General features: G+C 37.6%; 1 protein-coding gene across 1 annotated transcript; it reads right to left on the bottom strand.

Moving 5' to 3' along the window:
- Nucleotides 1-2,561: 2,561 nt before the first annotated feature.
- On the bottom strand, nt 2,562-4,598 carry LOC134252298 (uncharacterized). Its single transcript, XM_062734737.1, has one exon. It carries the CDS (start codon nt 4,596-4,598, stop codon nt 2,562-2,564), a length of 2,037 nt encoding a protein of 678 aa, XP_062590721.1.
- Nucleotides 4,599-19,404: the final 14,806 nt, after the last annotated feature.

Below are 19,404 nucleotides of genomic sequence, written 5' to 3'. Positions count from 1 at the left end.
GTTTGGACTGTTGAATCTCGCCTCGACAGATGGGGCAAAACTGAAAAGAAGGAGCACACAAGGCACAGCAGCATACGTGTCCGCAAGGTAGAAAAACGATTTGTAATTCCTCGTCTAAACAAATGTGACATTTCCCTCGAGCCTGGACGTCTGGTTGTGGGTTCAGTAGAGGTTTAATCTTAGGTAAAGGTTTATATCCCTGTTGTTCTAAAAACATAATGAACACATTCATCACCCATCCTCGTCCCTTATACAGATTGATGTAAGAACAATTGGGGTTCCAATAAGCATGTTCTACACAAGGATCGTCCTCGGGATCCCAATTACTAAAAGTAAATCCACAATAAAAACAGGTGACGTTATCTTTCACTCCCTTGTTGTAAAACCCGGCTCGAGCTAGGTCTGGTATTTTTAGGTCACCTGAGTAACTCAGGTGACCTATTGCTATCCGTTTTCGTCCGTCGTCGTCCGTCGTGCGTCGTGTGTCGTGTGTTAACATTCGAACATTTTCAGCTTCTTCTCTGAAACCACTGAACCAATTTCAACCAAATTTGGTATACAGCATCTATGGGTGGAGGGGAACAACAATTGTGAATTTCATGGACCCGCCCCCCTGGGTCCTGAGGGGTGGGGCCAAAACCACTAAAATTAATGAAATCTTTAAAAATCTTCTTCTTTACTCCTGGACATCAAGCAGGCAAACTATTGGCATGAATGTAATAAGCATTGAGTCCTATACCAAAATTGTGAAATTCATGGCCCCAGGGTCAGGGGTTCTAGTGCTAGGGTGGGGCTCTATAGATTATATAGTGAAAATTCATTATTTCTTTGAAAATCTTCTTCTCTGCTCCTGGGTATTAAATACACTAACTAAGCACATAGTTATGATGAGCAAGAGTGCCTCTTCCAGATTTGTGAATTTTATGGCCCCAGGGTCAGGGGTTCTGGTGTTAAGGCAGGGCTCTATAGATAATATAGTGAAAATGCATTATTTCTTTGAAAATCTTCTTCTCTGCACCTGGGTATTAGATAAACTAACTAAGCACATAGTTATGATGAGCAAGAGTGCTTCTTCTAGATTTGTGAATTTTATGGCCCCAGGGTCAGGGGTTCTGGTGTTAGGGCGGGGCTCTATTGATTATATAGTGAAAATGCATTATTTCTTTGAAAATCTTCTTCTCTGCTCCTGGGTATTAGATAAACTAATTAAGCACATAGTTATGATGAGCAAGAGTGCCTCTTCTAGATTTGTGAATTTTATGGCCCCAGGGTCAGGGGTTCTGGTGTTAGGGCTGGGCTCTATAGATAATATAGTGAAAATGCATTATTTCTTTGAAAATCTTCTTCTCTGCTCCTGGGTATTAGATAAACTAACTAAGCACATAGTTATGATGAACAAGAGTGCCTCTTCCCAAATTGTGAATTTTATGGCCCCAGGGTCAGGGGATCTGGTGTTAGGGCGGGGCTCTATAGATTATATAGTGAAAATGCATTATTTCTTTGAAAATCTTCTTCTCTGCTCCTGGGTATTAGATAAACTAACTAAGCACATAGTTATGATGAACAAGAGTGCCTCTTCCAAAATTGTGAATTTTATGGCCCCAGGGTCAGGGGTTCTGGTGTTAAGTCGGAGCTCTATTGATTATATAGTAAAAATATATTTATTCTTTGTAAAGATTTTTCTTTGCTTCTGGGTTTTAAGCCAATTATCCAAGTATGTATATATATATTTATGATGAAGAAAGGTGCATCTAGCAAAGTGGTTTTTAACGCCCCCAGGGTCAAAGGGGGGGGGGGGGGTTACATAGCCTGAAAATAAATTAAATCTTTGAAATCTGCTGTTTGGTATTAATCAACCATTTTATGATAAAATTTGCAAAATTTTGAAATATATGGCCCTGGGTCAGTGCATGGTTCCTTTGGGGTGAGGTGCACAACTGGTTATAAAGTGGAAGTGCATTTTCTCTTTGTTACTCTGATCTACCTCTGGGTATTAAGTAAATAGAGTAAGCATGCTAAGTTAATAATTATGATAAGCATATGGTGCCTCTTTCAAAATTGTAAATTGTGAATTTCATGGCCTCCGGTTTAAACACGAACCAAATTTAATTGTTTGAAAGTTGTTACACAATACTCAGGTGACCTATAAGGCCCGTGGGCCTCTTGTTCCTAAGAGAGGTTCTGGCCATCCTTGCTCAAAAGTAGCTTCTCTCTTTGAGAGCCGAGCATACTGGGGATAACGCATGGGTTGATCTAGCAATTTCTCAATCATGACTGAACTTTTGATTTGTATTGCCCCCCTTTTTATAGTGAAGAAGAAAAACAACAACACAGAAAACAACAATTCAATTTTTTTTTAATTCAATGTCAACATTGAACATATCAATAACCATAAGGTAAAGTGTTATAAGAGGGTAACAATTGTCTCTTGTCATACACAATTCTATACTTTTTCTCTAATGGTTTGCTCACGACCTCATGATCACGAGTCCTCTGGATTTTGTTGGGATAAGGGACTGTCACTTCCTCTATTTCTCCTTTGAGCATTTTTTCTAAAGTCTCTAGGGACACGATCTGGGAAGAGAATAGTTAAGAGTGATGCCTTTGACTTTATGAACCTCGGTTCCTTTGGCTGTCCGGTAACCATAATTTTTAGGACCTGCCGACATGAATTTGATGATGTGATCCCCGTCTAATTCGTCGGTCCATTCTCCTAAACTATTACCCAAGGTAGGATTAAAGGCTCCTTCCCGATGTTGGTAAATGATACTGTCCGTATCGAAATAAACGACCCGATCTCCTAAAGGTTGTAAAGTCTCGTAGAGGTGTAAACGGGCATGCGCGGTGGTAAAACAAGCCAGGATCACGTTTCCAAAGGGACATTCTTCGACGAATTCCTGTTTGTCTTGATAATTCACTAGCATCTTGTCCTTGTTGGAATCTTCTTTATTGTCTAAGAGTTGCATGCCCTTGATGTCGAGAGTCGAATCTTGTAAGAGTTGCTGTAATTCCTCTTCTTCGTCCAAGTATCTGGTTTTGGGTAATAACAAGCGTTGAGCAAATTTTCCCCACAGACAATTTAAAAAGAGTTTAGCAATGGTTCTTCTCACTGGATTCTTCTCGATACTGAGAATGTCCATCATGAATCCTTCTTTGTATAACACTTGTCGAATGTAATCTTGTTCTTGTTCTGAGGTCTTACAGTCAGGGGGAAATCCGGACGCTTCCTGTTTGATCTTGAGGAAGGTATCGATGTAAGATCTGAATAACTCTTGACTGCTTTCTTTAAAATGCCATACTTCGTAGATTCGATCTAAGGTATATCCCATCTCTAGGGCTTTATGTAATTCGGTCGTCACCCAAGTACCCGTGAGACTACGTTCCTGGGAGGTGTGTTGACATCGATCTTGAGAAGTAGAGTCCTGTTGTTCGGCACACGTGCGACATAAGGGAAATAATAACTTGCCTCCCGTCCGATAAGGTAATACGGGGTGATAGAGGTCTCGGGGAGGTAAGACCCGACAGTGAATGAGACCGAAATAATTTCTCACATCCTGGAACTCGTCTGTGATGATCTCGGGATGCCCTACGGGAAAAGGTCTGTGTTTCAACACGTAAGGGAATAGGGAACAAACGTCCACGTATCTCATGTCCCCTTCCTCACAATATAATCGGGTGGCATTGGTCCGGCCCCCGTACAGGGCTTCTCGAGGGTTCAAAGGATCCGGAATGTCCAGGTTTCCTACAAATTGCTGTAAACTCTCATCTTTTTGCACTTGCTGATCGAAATCGTGCTCCCAGATACCAAGGACGGTATACCCCATGTTTTCTAAATCGCCAGTCCTTCTGAGGGTTTCTTCGTGCAATTGCTGGTAAGTATATTGGGTCCGATGAGGATGAGTTTCGGTCTGTAAACTGGGATAGCAGGTGGGGCATCCGTGCCAATAGCACTCGTAAAATTCGTAGACGGTGGGAGTCGCTTCCTGGTATCCGTCGACGGTATAATTTCCGATCTGGACTTCACCCCCGTTTCTGGCATGTTGTATGTGACATCCGGTCTGTTGACTCATCCAGGTGAGCCACCGACAGGCTTTAGCCGAATAGTGTCGTGCCGGTTGATACCCGAGGTTAGGAATGATGGCTATGGTGTCTTCAGACATGAATTGTCGGCGGTAGGCTAAATTAGCAGCACTGGCAAAAGTGATGGATTCCTGGAAAGGGTCCACATTGACCAAAGTCTTGAGGGTGGATCTAAATTGTGCACAGCATCGGCGTAAAATGTCGACGTCGGAGATACAATACTCTACAAACTCTTTCTGGAAATCAAATACTTTTCCCCTCTTTTGTTCATACCATTCAAAAAAAGCCCGTTGTCCCCTGATAGACATTTCGTCCGGATTGTAGAAAGCTGCCGGTGGATAAGGTCCTACGTAATTCTGGTTCTGTTCCGTATTAAAAAAGTGGGGGAAATAGCCTTTCTTCAATTCGTCGAATCCGAAAGCGGAGGGCATCTTGGCTAATGCCAATGGTAAGAAATTATACGAGTCGATGTATTTCAGTCCGCATATTTCCATGTACAAGATCTTACTGCCGTTCATGATGACGTTCGGTTTCAGGCAAGAGGAATGCACCAGGTGGTTCAAAATGAATTGTCCGTAGTGGGTTGTAATAACCAGTCCATGAACTTCTTTAAGGTGTCTGATCCTTGAAATAGGTGCTGACGGGGTCCCATGTGTTGACAATGAGGGCAGGGTTGGTCTATGGGTAAGTGATCGCAATGTTGACAGACGCGATGTGCCACACAGATTAGGGATGTGAATGCCGGTTTCCTGAGTGCATTCGAAATCGAAATAGATGTAAAATTGTAAGGTGTCTTTCCCCTTCTTTTTCTTCTGGGGCTTCTGTTGTACGTAGCACTGATGATCGGTATCGACAATTTTCTTACAGATCTTACACTGTTTCTGTCCTCCACACTTGTGATAAAAGCTTAGGCATCCAGGAATGACACTTCTCGCATAGTCCCATTAAATTGCACACAGTAGTGGTTGTCTTCTTACTATGAGGTCTTAAATGATTTTCGTAGCAGGTCCTGTTCTTGAAAGTTCCATGGCATTCCTGCCATCGAATCTTGATCCCTTCATCGGGACATTCAGGGCGCCCTAAACAATATAAACAATACTTACAGCGATGAGGACACTTGGTTCGATGGTCTGTGAAATTCCTGTACCCCACGTCGCAATGATCACAGTAATATTGGTTCCCCGTCACTCCCGGTATCGATAGGATGGCATCGTAATGATGGTCGTTTAACAATATGTTCAATCAAGTTCCGTCTCCCCAGCCTTTGAAGATGCGCTCTAAGGTGAGTTAAGTCGAAGTAGACTTGAACTGAAATATTTTCAGTCGATACTGAGGAGCTAACAACTGTTGTAATTTCATCCACTCTGCATATCCACAAGCTTAAGTGATATCACACTTGGCCTGTTCCATGAGTGCTAAGGCTTAGTTCTTCTGGTCATTGGCTCTTACATCTCCTAATCTCATGCGTTTCCATTGTTTTTCCCATTCGGGGTCTGGATGTTTGGGTTTTTGACTGTGTAATCGAGTGACGACGATGGCTCTAGCTAAACAAAATGTATCCCAGGGATTGACGATCCGAACGATGGCTCTTTTATTGTTTTTAAAAGTCTCCTTATTCACGTGTAGATGTTTGGTTTTCTGGCCACCACTTTCCTCGGGATACTTGACCCGAAACATATCAAATTCCATGCCCCCGTCCCCCAGTTTGAACTCCTTTCTGGATTGTTGCACACGTTCTATTTTGTCTAAAATGACGTCCTCGTTAAAATCTTTACATTGAGTAAACTCGTACCAAATCTCTGATTCCAGAGATTTGTGGCGTATGTTCAGGCGGAGGTAATCGTTGGGATTACACTGCATTTTCGATTTGAAAGTTTGTAACATGTGTCTGAATAATCGCCGAACGAATCCTCTGTTTTCTTCCTCTGGAAACTCCTTAAAAACCACAGCGTAAAAATCCTCTTGAGCTTTAAATTTTCTAGAGTGCATCCTATGATTCACTGTGACTCGATAATACTGGGATATGGCGTTGGGTTTGGGTGGTGAATGGATAGGTAACTTTGACCCCTCATGCGCCCTAGTCCTTTGCTGTTGCTGTCGTTGTTTTTCTAGTTGAGCTCTTCTTTGTAATAGTCTGGCATTTCTTTTCCGAAGCTTTTAATTCTCGCTCTTTATTTTCATAGAATTTGATCTAATTCTCTTTCCCGTAATTATGTTCCCCAAACGAAGTTGGGGAACATATTGTTTTTACTCTGTTTCTTATTATTAAGGTCTTCCGTCTCCAACGGAAGACCTTCTTGTTATTCTTCGGTTTCTTTTTCCCTATTATTATTATTCTTACCGATTTTGTGCACGCGATTTCTCGTACACTACTCGGCCGATTCTCATGAGACTTTCACATCTGATAGGTACTGATCTGAACCTTATTGGAAATTTTTTTTGTTGATGACGTCACTTCCGGTCGTGAGTTATCTACAATTGCTTGATTTTAAAATGCAATTTTGTCTGAACTTAGTAGCGAAAACTGCTTAAGATATCAACAGGAGACTTATTTGAGATGATAGTTTATGACTTATAGCGTTGCAGAATCGCCTTTTCGTGCATCGTCAGTACTTCCGGTCGATACCGGAAACGAATTTAAAAAACGCAATTTTTCAACTTTTCTTTTTTAATATTTTTGTTTTTTTATTTGAATAGAGACCCTTTTGCAGAAGCGAAATATGTAATTTGTTTGAAAATCGAAAAAGCCAATCTCGAGATATTTGCATTTGAAAATGCGAAGCGGCGATCCCAATGGCTAAATGGTTAGCGCGTTGGATTGTCACGCGGGCGACCCGGGTTCGATCCCCCATGTGACCAAAAAATTTTATCATTTTTTCTGCTCGATTTTTCGATAATTTTCAATTTTAGACCATTTGGAACAATATATTATAAACTTTAAGGCATATCTTGCGTAATTAGGGGTCACAAGGGGTCAGAATGTCAAATCTTTGACGCTTTATATCTCGAAAAGGGGGAATATTTTGATAAGCAATATTGAACAAAAGATGGTTAGAATAATGTTCTCAACAATATGCATACTTTGAATTTTTGTAAAACGGCCCCATTAAGGACTTGTAGGAGTGGCCCCTAAATATTTCCATTTAGCATATCTCCACAACGAATAGAAATCTCTGAATATGTGTTGAACAAAAAATCTTCAAAATCACAAGACCTTTCATTTGATATCAAGAAAATGGGGCTGACCCCTCAAATTAGGGGCTCAGAGGGGCCAAAAGTATTTTAACTATAACTCTCTAATGATCAATATTTTGTTATACATTACTGAAGCAAAAGTATTTATCTTAACGATTTGCAACAATATATGATACAATTTGGATCATATGTGACGTAATTAGGGGTCACAAGGGGCCAGAATGTCAAATCTTTGTCGCTTTATATCTCGAAAAGGGGGAATATTTTGATAAGCAATATTGAACAAAAGATGGTTAGAATAATGTTCTCAACAATATGCATACTTTGAATTTTTGTAAAACGGCCCCATTAAGGACTTGTAGGAGTGGCCCCTAAATATTTCCATTTAGCATATCTCCACAACAAATAGAAATCTCTGAATAAGTGTTGAACAAAAAATCTTCAAAATCACAAGACCTTTCATTTGATATCAAGAAAATGGGGCTGACCCCTCAAATTAGGGGCTAAGAGGGGCCAAAAATATTTTAACTATATATCTCTAATGATCAATATTTTGTTATACATTACTGAAGCAAAAGTATTTATCTTAACGATTTGCAACAATATATGATACAATTTGGATCATATGTGACGTAATTAGGGGTCACAAGGGGCCAGAATGTCAAACCTTTGTCGCTTTATATCTCGAAAAGGGGGAATATTTTGATAAGCAATATTGAACAAAAGATGGTTAGAATAATGTTCTCAACAATACGCATACTTTGAATTTTTGTAAAACGGCCCCATTAAGGGCTTGTAGGAGTGGCCCCTAAATATTTCCATTTAGCATATCTCCACAACGAATAGAAATCTCTGAATAAATGTTGAACAAACTAGTAAACTAATTGTTCAGAGAACAATGAGACGTCTTTCCACCTTTTTAAGTGTTTCCGTGTCCTTTGGCTTGAAAAAAAAAAAAATGTCCAAATAAAATGGGCCCCCAGCCGGATTCGAACTCGGGAACTTCAGATTGACAGGCGAAATAAAAGCACATGGATTTAAACAAAAATAGACACACGTGCGTTTTTAAATAGTACAGAAACACGTGTATTTATTTGTTTGTGATGGAACATAGAGACGAATAATGAATAGTTCTGAGAAACATGATTGGTGGATAATGAAAATGCCGATTTCCTGTAAAAACAATTCATTTGAGTTTGTTTATAGTTTGAAAAGATTGAGTTTATCATACAGAGCTTATGATAAATTCGAACTTCCGTGTCTGAACTGTGTTTACAATTTATGAAAATATAGGCGCTGCGGTTCGTTTCAACACATATGGGGAACTCATAGGTAAGGTTAAATAATCATCTCTATTTGCATTGAATTAATAGTTATCAGCGTAAATTAAACTTGAAAGATGCATTTCATGAAGAAAACTGTGTCACTGAGAGCGTGGAAATGTATTTGAGAGGAAAATTCGCTTTTTTTTTTTTTTTTTTTTTTTTTTTTTTTTTAATTATTCGATTGATATTAAATCTAAATAAAATTGAAATAAATTTGAGTGAGGATCAAGAAGATCAAAGGTCAAGAGTTAAGATCATTTTAACCCCCCCCCCTTCAATAAAAAAGAGAGAAAAGTTTATAAGCAATTTGGACACTTTTCCAATAACCTTGACCTTTGACCTTGACCTTATCCTCAAGGTCAAAGGTCGAAAGATCTCATGCATTGTCCACATGTCTTTACGATGTGTCGTTAAGAAGTTTTCAGTTCTTCTTAAACATGAGAAACTGTCAGGGTCAATAACTGCTTAAAACGGTTAACGAATTCTTTCGCACTAATAGAATGAAAAGTGTACTAAAGTAGTCGCAGACATTGTTGAAGGTTTTGTACCTCTACGGTGTACGGTTTCAGAGGAGTAGCGATAACAAGGGATTACACTGAAAGGGGCACCAACTTTTAGAGGAATCAATCTTAGGGGACAAGCATGAAATCTCTGAAAAGGTATAAAGAGTACATACCAAAGATGCAAAAATGTGTAGAATTTGGTGAAGAACAAGAGCTATAAAAAATGCTTAATTTGACATATTTTGAATGACCTTGACCTTTGACCTTGACCTAGATTTAAAGGTCAAAGGTCAATAAATTTTTGGCAGTTGGCCCCATGTCTCTACGACTTGTCGTTTAAGAAAAGATCTTGATATTCTTAAACACCGGAAGCAGTCAGGGGCAATAATTCATTATAGGAGTTTACGAATTCTTTCGAAAAGACAGATTGAAGCATCTACTAAATAAGTCGTAGACATTAGTTAAGGTTTCGTAACTCTACGTTTTACGGTTTTGGAGGAGTAGCGATAACAAACATTTATTGCGAAAGGGGTCGTAACTCCTTGAGGGGTCAGAGTTCATATACGCAGGGTCAACTGCGAAAATCATTTACGAAGTACATTCTTATGGTCTATAAATCTTTTCAATATATCTTGAAACTCAAAAACATGCGGCGGAAAAATAATAATAATAATAAACAGAACAATTTCAATAGGTCTTTCCACAGAAAGGTGGAAAGACCTAAAAATCTTCAAAATCACAAGACCTTTCATTTGATTTCAAGAAAATGGGGCTGACCTCTTAAATTAGGGGCTCAGAGGGGCCAAAAGTCTTTTATGTATAACTCTCTAATGATCAATATTTTGTTATACATTACTGAAGCAAAAGTATTTATCTTAACGATTTGCAACAACATATGATACAATTTTGATCAAATGTTACGTAATAAAGGGTCACAAGGGGCCAGAATGTCAAATCTTTGACGCTTTATATCTCGAAAAGGGGGAATATTTTGATAAACAAGATTAAACAAAAGATGGCCAGAATAATGTTCTAACCAATATGCATACTTTGAAATTTTGTAAAACGGTCCCATTAAGGGCTTGTAGGAGTGGCCCCTAAATATTTCCATTTAGCATATCTCCACAACGAATAGAAATCTCTGAATAAGTGTTGAATAAAAAATCTTCAAAATCACAAGACCTTTCATTTGGTATCAAGAAAATGGGGCTGAACCTTCAAATAAGGGACTCAGAGGGGCCAAAAGTCTTTTATCTATAACTCTCTAATGATCAATATTTTGTTATACATTTCTGAAGCAAAAGTATTCATCTTAACGATTTGCAACAACATATAATACAATTTTGATCAAATGTTACGTAATAAAGGGTCACAAGGGGCCAGAATGTCAAATCTTTGACGCTTTATATCTCGAAAAGGGGGAATATTTTGATAAGCAATATTGAACAAAAGATTGTCAGAATAATGTTCTAAACAATATGCATACGTTGAAATATTGTTAAACAGCCCCATTAAGGACTTGTGGGGGTGGCCTCTAAATGTTTCCATTTAGCATATCTCAGCAACAAAAAGAAATCTCTGAATAAGTGTTGAACAAAAATTCTTCAAAATCACAAGACCTGTCATTTGATATCAAGAAAATGGGACTGACCCCTCAAATTATGGGTTCAGAGGGACCAAAAGTCTTTTATTTATAACTCTTGAATGATCAATATTTTGTTATACAAAAGTATTTATCTTAACGATTTGCAACAATATATGATTTGATCGTATGTTACTTAATAAGTGGTTACAAGGGGCCAAAATGATATATTTTTATGATTTACGTCTCAAAAAGAAGGAGTTTTTTTATAAGCCATATTGAACAAAAGATGTTCAGAAAATTTAATAAAAAACAGAAACTTTAAAATTAATTAAGGAAAACTTCTTGACATTCTCTGTTAACGAATATCTCAGTCAAAATCACATCTCATCTTATCGAGAAATTCAACGGAAGACCTACTCGTTGCTCGCAACGAGATCTCATCTAGTTATTAAGGTCTTCCGTCTTCAGCGGAAGACCTTCTTGTTATTCTTAGGTTTCTTTTCCACTATTTTTATTATTGTTTTTTTTCTTACCGATTTTGTGCACGCGATTTCTCGGAAACGGCTCGATCGATTTTCATGAAACTTTCAGGACTGATGGAACATCAACCAAACCTGATATATAATTTTTTATTTTTATGACGTCACTTCCGGTTTCGAGATTTACGCGATTTAGTGATTTTCAGAGGGTCACGTTGTCCAGCATTTTTCTCAAAAGTGCTTTTAGATAGAAACGTAAGATTTTCAGCGATGATAAAGCAAGATGTGCTGATGTGACACACACCTTTCTTATTCTCCGGAAGTGCAGCACGTCGGCGCTCGCTATGGCTCAAAAAAAGACCTATCGAGAAATCAGAAATTGTTCACACATTTTTGGCAATATCTTTTTACACGTTAATATTTTGTAAAGACATATAGAACAAAAATTGTGAAGAATATCACAATCTTTCGAAAAATATTAATGATTAGGGGCTGGCCCCTATAATTAAGGGCCAAAAGGGGCCGAAAGTTTTTCCTATATATCTCAAAAAGTATTGAGAACTTGTAATACGTCAAAGAAGCAAAGTTGTTCGAAATATCAAGCTTTATCTAATGGGGTCGTCAAAATACGTCCGGCGTCGTCACTTCCGGCCAAACCGGAAGTGGTCGGAAAACGAGTTTTTTTGCCGTCCTTGACAAGTTTTTGGGTTACATATGTCTCTGGTAGCATAAAAAGTAGTTTTTCCGTCTGTCGTCGTCACTTCCGGTCAATTCGGAAGTAGCAAAAAATGGCTGATTTTGAAGGGTTTGATGCAAAATTGAAATTATAAAGTCAATGGAGACTACTTAGCTCATTGCTTTCCTTTGTTCCGTCACTTCAGGCACTTCCGGTCAAAACCGGACGGAAGACCTACTCGTTGCTTTGCAACGAGCTTTGCTCTAGTTAGGGTCTTCCGTCTTCAGCGGAAGACCCTTCTATTATTCTTCGGTTTCTTTTTCACTTTTATTATTATTATTATTATTCTTTTTTCTCCTTACCGATTTTGTGCAGAAGATTTCTCGAAGATGGCTCGATCGATTTGGTTCAAATTTTCGGTGTTGATGTGCTTGTATCTGAAGTTTGTACCGGCGCTTCGATTTTGAAAAAAAGCACTTCCGGTCGGAAGTTATCGCCCTTTTATCAAAATTTAGATGACCTCCTTGTCTGTGATGGAACTCAAAAACGGCTCAAGCTAGAAAGCTGAAATTTTCAGGGATGGTAGAGGACATGTTGCCATATTGCACCTGGGTCAGGATATTTTCCTGAAGTGCCTAGTATGGGAGCTCGGTAGGGGTCAAAATTTAGGACACGAATCATGACCGATTTTTTGAGACGTTTCGCATCATATCTTTTAAAGTATAAATATTTTTTTAAAACATACTGAACATCATTTGTGCAAAACATCAAGATCTTTCATATTATACCAAGAAAAAAGTGCTGACTCATCACATTAAGGGCAAAAAGGGGCCAGAAGTCTTTAATCGATAACTCTATAACAATCAATATTTTGGTATATATTACTGAACAAAAAATGTTAAGCTTAACAATCTACAACTACATATTATGATATTCATGTCGTATGGTACATAATTAGGGGCCACAAGGGGCCAGAATGCTAAATCTTTGATGCTTTATATCTCGAAAGAGAGAAATATTTTGACAAGCAATATTGAACAAAAGATGTTCAAAATAATGTTCTAAACAATATGCAACCTTTCATTTTTTGCTAAACGTCCCCATTAAGGAGTTGAAGGGATGGCCCCAAAATATTTCTTTTGCTAATAGCTCAAAAACGAAAAAGAATTTCTGAATAGTTATTGAACAAAAAATGTTCAAAATCTTAAGATCTTTAAGATAAGATCCCGAAAAAGGGGCTGGGCACTCAAATTAGGGGCCAAGAGGGGTCAAAAATCTTTTTTCGATAACTCTTTATCAGTTAATATTTTGTAATACATTACTGAAGCAAAGATGTTTATCTCGACCATCAACAACTATATATTATGATTTTTATGTCGTATGGTACATAATTAGGGGCCACAAGGGGCCAGAATGCTAAATCTTTGATGCTTTATATTTCGAAAGGGAGAAATATTTTGATAAGCAATATTGAACAAAAGATGTTCAAAATAATGTTCTGAACAATATGCAACCTTTCATTTGTTGCTAAACGTCCCCATTAAGGAGTTGAAGGGTTGGTCCCTAAATATTTCTTTTGCTAATAGCTCAAAAACGAAAAAGAATTTCTGAATAGTTATTGAACAAAAAATGTTCAAAATTTTAGGATCTTTAAGATGAGATCCCGAAAAAGGGGCTGGGCACTCGAATTAGGGGCCAAGAGGGGCCAAAAATCTTTTTTCGATAACTCTTTATCAATTAATATTTTGTAATACATTACTGAAGCAAAGATGTTTATCTCAACCATCTACAACTATATATTATGGTTTTTATGTCGTATGGTACATTAATAGGGGCCAAAAGGGGCCAGAATGCTAAATCTTTGATGCTTTATATCTCGAAAGGGAGAAGTATTTTGATAAGCAATATTTAACAAAAGATTTTCATAATAATGTTCTTAACAATATGCAACCTTTCATTTTTTGCTAAACGTCCCCATTAAGGAGTTGAAGGGTTGGCCCCTAAATATTTCTTTTGCTAATAGCTCAAAAACGAAAAAGAATTTCTGAATAGTTATTGAACAAAAAATGTTCAAAATCTTAGGATCTTTAAGATGAGATCCCGAAAAAGGGGCTGGACACTCGAATTAGGGGCCAAGAGGGGCCAAAAATCTTTTTTCGATAACTCTTTATCACTTAATATTTTGTAGTACATTACTGAAGCAAAGATGTTTATCTCAACCATCTACAACTATATATTATGGTTTTTATGTCGTATGGTACATAATTAGGGGCCAAAAGGGGCCAGAATGCTAAATCTTTGATGCTTTATATCTCGAAAGGGAGAAATATTTTGATAAGCAATATTTAACAAAAGATTTTCATAATAATGTTCTTAACAATATGAAACCTTTCATATTTTGATAAACGTCCCCATTAAGGAGTTGAAGGGTTGGCCCCTAAATATTTCTTTTGCTAATAGCTCAAAAACGAAAAAGAATTTCTGAATAGTTATTGAACAAAAAATGTTCAAAATCTTAGGATCTTTAAGATGAGATCCCGAAAAAGGGGCTGGGCACTCGAATTAGGGGCCAAGAGGGGCCAAAAATCTTTTTTCGATAACTCTTTATCAGTTAATATTTTGTAAAACATTACTGAAGCAAAGATGTTTATCTCAACCATCTACAACTATATATTATGGTTTTGATGTCGTATGATACATAATTAGGGGCCAAAAGGGGCCAGAATGCTAAATCTTTGATGCTTTATATCTCGAAAGGGAGAAATATTTTGATAAGCAATATTTAACAAAAGATTTTCATAATAATGTTCTTAACAATATGCAACCTTTCATTTTTTGCTAAACGTCCCCATTAAGGAGTTGAAGGGTTGGCCCCTAAATATTTCTTTTGCTAATAGCTCAAAAACGAAAAAGAATTTCTGAATAGTTATTGAACAAAAAATGTTCAAAATCTTAGGCTCTTTAAGATGAGATCCCGAAAAAGGGGCTGGACACTCGAATTAGGGGCCAAGAGGGGCCAAAAATCTTTTTTCGATAACTCTTTATCAATTAATATTTTGTAATACATTACTGAAGCAAAGATGTTTATCTCAACCATCTACAACTATATATTATGGTTTTTATGTCGTATGGTACATAATTAGGGGCCAAAAGGGGCCAGAATGCTAAATCTTTGATGCTTTATATCTCGAAAGGGAGAAATATTTTGATAAGCAATATTTAACAAAAGATTTTCATAATAATGTTCTTAACAATATGCAACCTTTCATTTTTTGCTAAACGTCCCCATTAAGGAGTTGAAGGGTTGGCCCCTAAATATTTCTTTTGCTAATAGCTCAAAAACGAAAAAGAATTTCTGAATAGTTATTGAACAAAAAATGTTCAAAATCTTAGGATCTTTAAGATGAGATCCCGAAAAAGGGGCTGGGCACTCGAATTAGGGGCCAAGAGGGGCCAAAAATCTTTTTTCGATAACTCTTTATCAATTAATATTTTGTAATACATTACTGAAGCAAAGATGTTTATCTCAACCACCTACAACTATATATTATTATTTTTATGTCGTATGGTACATAATTAGGGGCCAAAAGGGGCCAGAATGCTAAATCTTTGATGCTTTATATCTCGAAAGGGAGAAATATTTTGATAAGCAATATTGAATAAAAGATGTTCAAAATAATGTTCTGAACAATATGCAACCTTTCTTTTTTTGCTAAACGTCCCCATTAAGGAGTTGAAGGGGTTGGCCCCTAAATATTTCTTTTGCTAATAGCTCAAAAACGAAAAGGAATTTCTGAACAGTTGTTGAACAAAAAATGTACAAAATCTTAAGATCTTTAAGATGAGTTCCTGAAAAAGGGGCTGGGCACTCGAATTAGGGGCCAAGAGGGACCAAAAGATTCCAATCGATAACTCTTTATCAGTTAATATTTTGTAATACATTACGGAAGCAAAGATGTTTATCTCAACCATCTACAACTATATATTATGATTTTTATGTCGTATGGTACATAATTAGGGGCCACAAGGGGCCCAGAATGCTAAATCTTTGATGCTTTATATGTCGAAAGAGAGAAATATTTTGATAAGCAATATTGAACATAAGATACTCAAAATAATGTTCTGAACAATATGCAACCTTTCATTTTTTGCTCAACGTCCCCATTAAGGAGTTGAAGGGATGGCCCCAAAATATTTCTTTTGTTAATAGCTCAAAAACGAAAAAGAATTTCTGAATAGTTGTTGAGCAAAAAATGTTCAAAATCTTAAGAGCTTTAAGATGATATGAATAAAAAGGGCTGATTCTTAGAATTAGGGGTCGTTAGGGGCCAAAGGCCGATTTTTTGAAGTCTTTAATGTTCAATGTCTTTTTACAGATTGTGGTAAATCATTGTTTTAGAATGAAAATCGCAATCAAAATCTTATCTCATCTCATCAAGAATGGGACGGAAGACCCACTCGTTGCTCGCAACGAGATCGTATCTAGTTATTATTATTTTTCTTCTTCTTCTTCTTCTTCCTGGGTACTTTTTTGTCCGGGAGTGATCTTGTAAACTGTTCATCCGATGTAGGTAAAACCTTTATAGGGTCAGTAGACATGTTATGTAGATTTGCGGAATCAAGGTCATTTTGCGCGCACGTGCTTGCAAGAGCGCGCACGTGCAACACGTGAAATGACCAATATAATAGATATAGCTTAAATTTTTCTATTTTTGATGAAATGCTTTGAAATTCATAATATGAAGATATATTAGTGGTATAAATATGATGACATGATCAAAATAGCAAGATCTTACGCGCATGCACGTGCACTTCGCTCTGATTGGCTGAAACTAAAGTCTCAATATCTTTCTTGTTTTTTGATGAAATCCTTTGAAATTTTGAACATAGCCATGCATTAGGATATCCTACAACATGATATATAACAATTTTCATGAAAACACGTGCATGCACGTGCGCTGCAATCTGATTGGCTGAAACTTTAAATAGCTATAATTCCCTTGGTTTTCAACTGAACAGGATGGGATTTGGAACATAGATAGATATGATAGACTTCTACAAGAAGGTATGGTCAACATGCACATTCGTACACGTGCGTGTACGTGTGCTGCAATCTGATTGGCTGAAACTTTAAATAGCTATAACTCCCTTAGTTTTCAACCAAACAGGATGAGATTTGAAACATAGATAGATATAATGGACTTCTACAAAAAGGTATGATCGACATGCACATCCATACACGTGCGTGAACGTACGCTGCAATCTGATTGGCTGAAACTTTAATCAGCTATAACTCCCTTGGTTTTCAACCAAACGGAGTGGGATTTAGAACATAGATAGATGTAATGGCCTTCTACAAGAAGGTATGTCACCATGCTCATGTATGCACGTGCGTGCATGTGAAATGAGTAAAATCAAAAATACAATTGAATGAGCGTATTTTTTAATACTTTTGGATTAAATACTTTAATATTTAGTATATAAAAGTATATAGATTGTGTAGACAAGATGACATGGTCATTACGCACATGCGTTCACATGCGCACGCGTGCAATGCTAAAATTTGAATGAACTTGGTACCCTTCTGGATAAACTTGTTAAAGTATCAAATGCATAAAGTTTGTCTTATTTAATGAAGCTTACAGGGAATATGGCACCAAAAGGGAGATGGGGAGCGTTTGGGGAACATCTGTAACGGTCCCCGTTACAATTAGCACTAGTTGTCGTTGTTGTTGTTGTTCTAATTGAGCTCTTCTCTGTAATATTTTAGCATTTTTTTCCCGGAGCTTTAACTCTTGCTCTCTTTTCTCATAAAGAATTCGTTCTAATTCTCTGTCCCTTTTTTCCATTTTAATAATCGTTGAGCATGTAACTGTTTTTCTCTAGTAGAATCCATGACCCCCCAGGCAGGGAGCTGGATCTGACTGTAGAATGAGCTGAAAGTAGGGAAACCTGTATTTATACAGTGGATGACGTCACAATGCATAGGTAAGCATATTTTTTGCACCCGACTCTAAACAAACTTGAATCGCTGCCAAGTGTTTACCTGTGAAGTCAGCATAAAAAAAAACGTAGGTCTATCGTATTTTTTTTTTTGCACAAGGCCCTTACAAATGATGGAACAGGTATAAAAGTTGCTGTCAAAATCGTAGTAGCAGCGAATAGAGGTCTGTTTTAGGACCTCGCCTATATTGTATGTTCTCAAAACCCATCGGAGAAATTTGCCGGAGACATAACATGTATTACCATTGTTATGCTGACGACACACAGGTTTACCTGATTATTCACCCGAAGGACAGTTGGGACGACATTGCGAATAGACTTGAAGGTGTCTGTCTGATATACAAGACTGGATGCAAAACAACATCCTTAAGTTAAACCAGGATAAGACTGAACTCATCATCTTTACACCGAAACGTATGGCAAATGAATTTACAGGACGTAAACTCGCTTTTGGTGGATCAGTCATCAGTAATGCTTCCTGTGTCAAAAATCTCGGGGTATTTTTCGACAGCAAATTAAGCATGGACTGTCAAATCAATTCGGTTACAAGATCCTGTTATTTCCATCTTCGTAACATCGGTAGAATAAGATCACTCATAACAGAGGATGCTTGCAGGACACTTGTTAGATCTTTAGTGACATCTAGACTTGATTATGGCAATGCACTATTGTTTGGCCTCAATGCCACATCCTTGCAAAAGTTGCAGAAAGTTCAGAACACTGCAGCCAGACTGGTGACACGTCTGAGAAAACATGAACATATAACACCAATTCTCATAACTCTTCACTGGCTACCTGTGGCATACCGTGCACAATATAAAATTCTGTTGTACACTTTCAAGGCCTTACAGAAGCTAGCCCCGAAATACATCCAGGAACTTGTTCAGGTCTATCGCTCACAACGTTCACTACGGTCTGGGGATTCACTGAGCCTTGTCAAACCACGCACTCTAAGTAAGATGTATGGAGATAGAAGGTTTGATGTATCTTCAGCCACCCTGTGGAACTGCCTCCCGCTGGATCTTAGGAAAGAACAGTCACTTGAAGTTTTTAAAAGAAATCTAAAAACACATCTTTTTAGACTCGCCTTTAGTTTATAAGGCTCTAGTCACAATGGAGCATCCAGTTGGTTTTATAAAAAAAAAAAAAATGCCCTATGATTTTACCTTTTTGCTATTTTATATTGTACCCGTCCTTTGTTTTATATTGTAATTGTTTTCTACGTGTAAAGCGCTTTAGGGTAATTCCATAACTATATAGGGCGCTATATAAAAGTAGAATAATAATAATAATAATAGAGTATAATGTAAACACAGTGTAAACACACACCCGTATTTAGGGCCGGCTATATGTACTGAATTGAACCATTTATCCTCCAATGACTGTACTGAGTTGACCCGGCCATCCCCCATGGGCTGCACTCCGTTGACCCGGCTATCCCCCCAGGGGCTGCACTCGATTGACCCGGCTATCCCCCAACCCCCAAAAGTGCACTCAGTTGACCCGGCCAACCAGGCCCGTTATACTACTGGCAGGATTCGTACGTATTTACGAAGAT

The sequence above is a fragment of the Saccostrea cucullata genome, unplaced genomic scaffold (genome assembly GCF_032062105.1).
Source record: "Saccostrea cucullata isolate Sc308-1 unplaced genomic scaffold, CSIRO_AGI_Scuc_v1 ctg2067, whole genome shotgun sequence".
NCBI lineage: Eukaryota > Metazoa > Mollusca > Bivalvia > Ostreida > Ostreidae > Saccostrea > Saccostrea cuccullata.
Note: the sequence above shows the minus strand (reverse complement) of the source record. Positions and strands in the feature narration are given on the sequence as shown.

Excerpts from the sequence above, each read along its gene's own strand:
- LOC134252298 (XM_062734737.1), bottom strand. The coding sequence starts at position 4,598 with ATGAACGGCAGTAAGATCTTGTACATGGAAATATGCGGACTGAAATAC.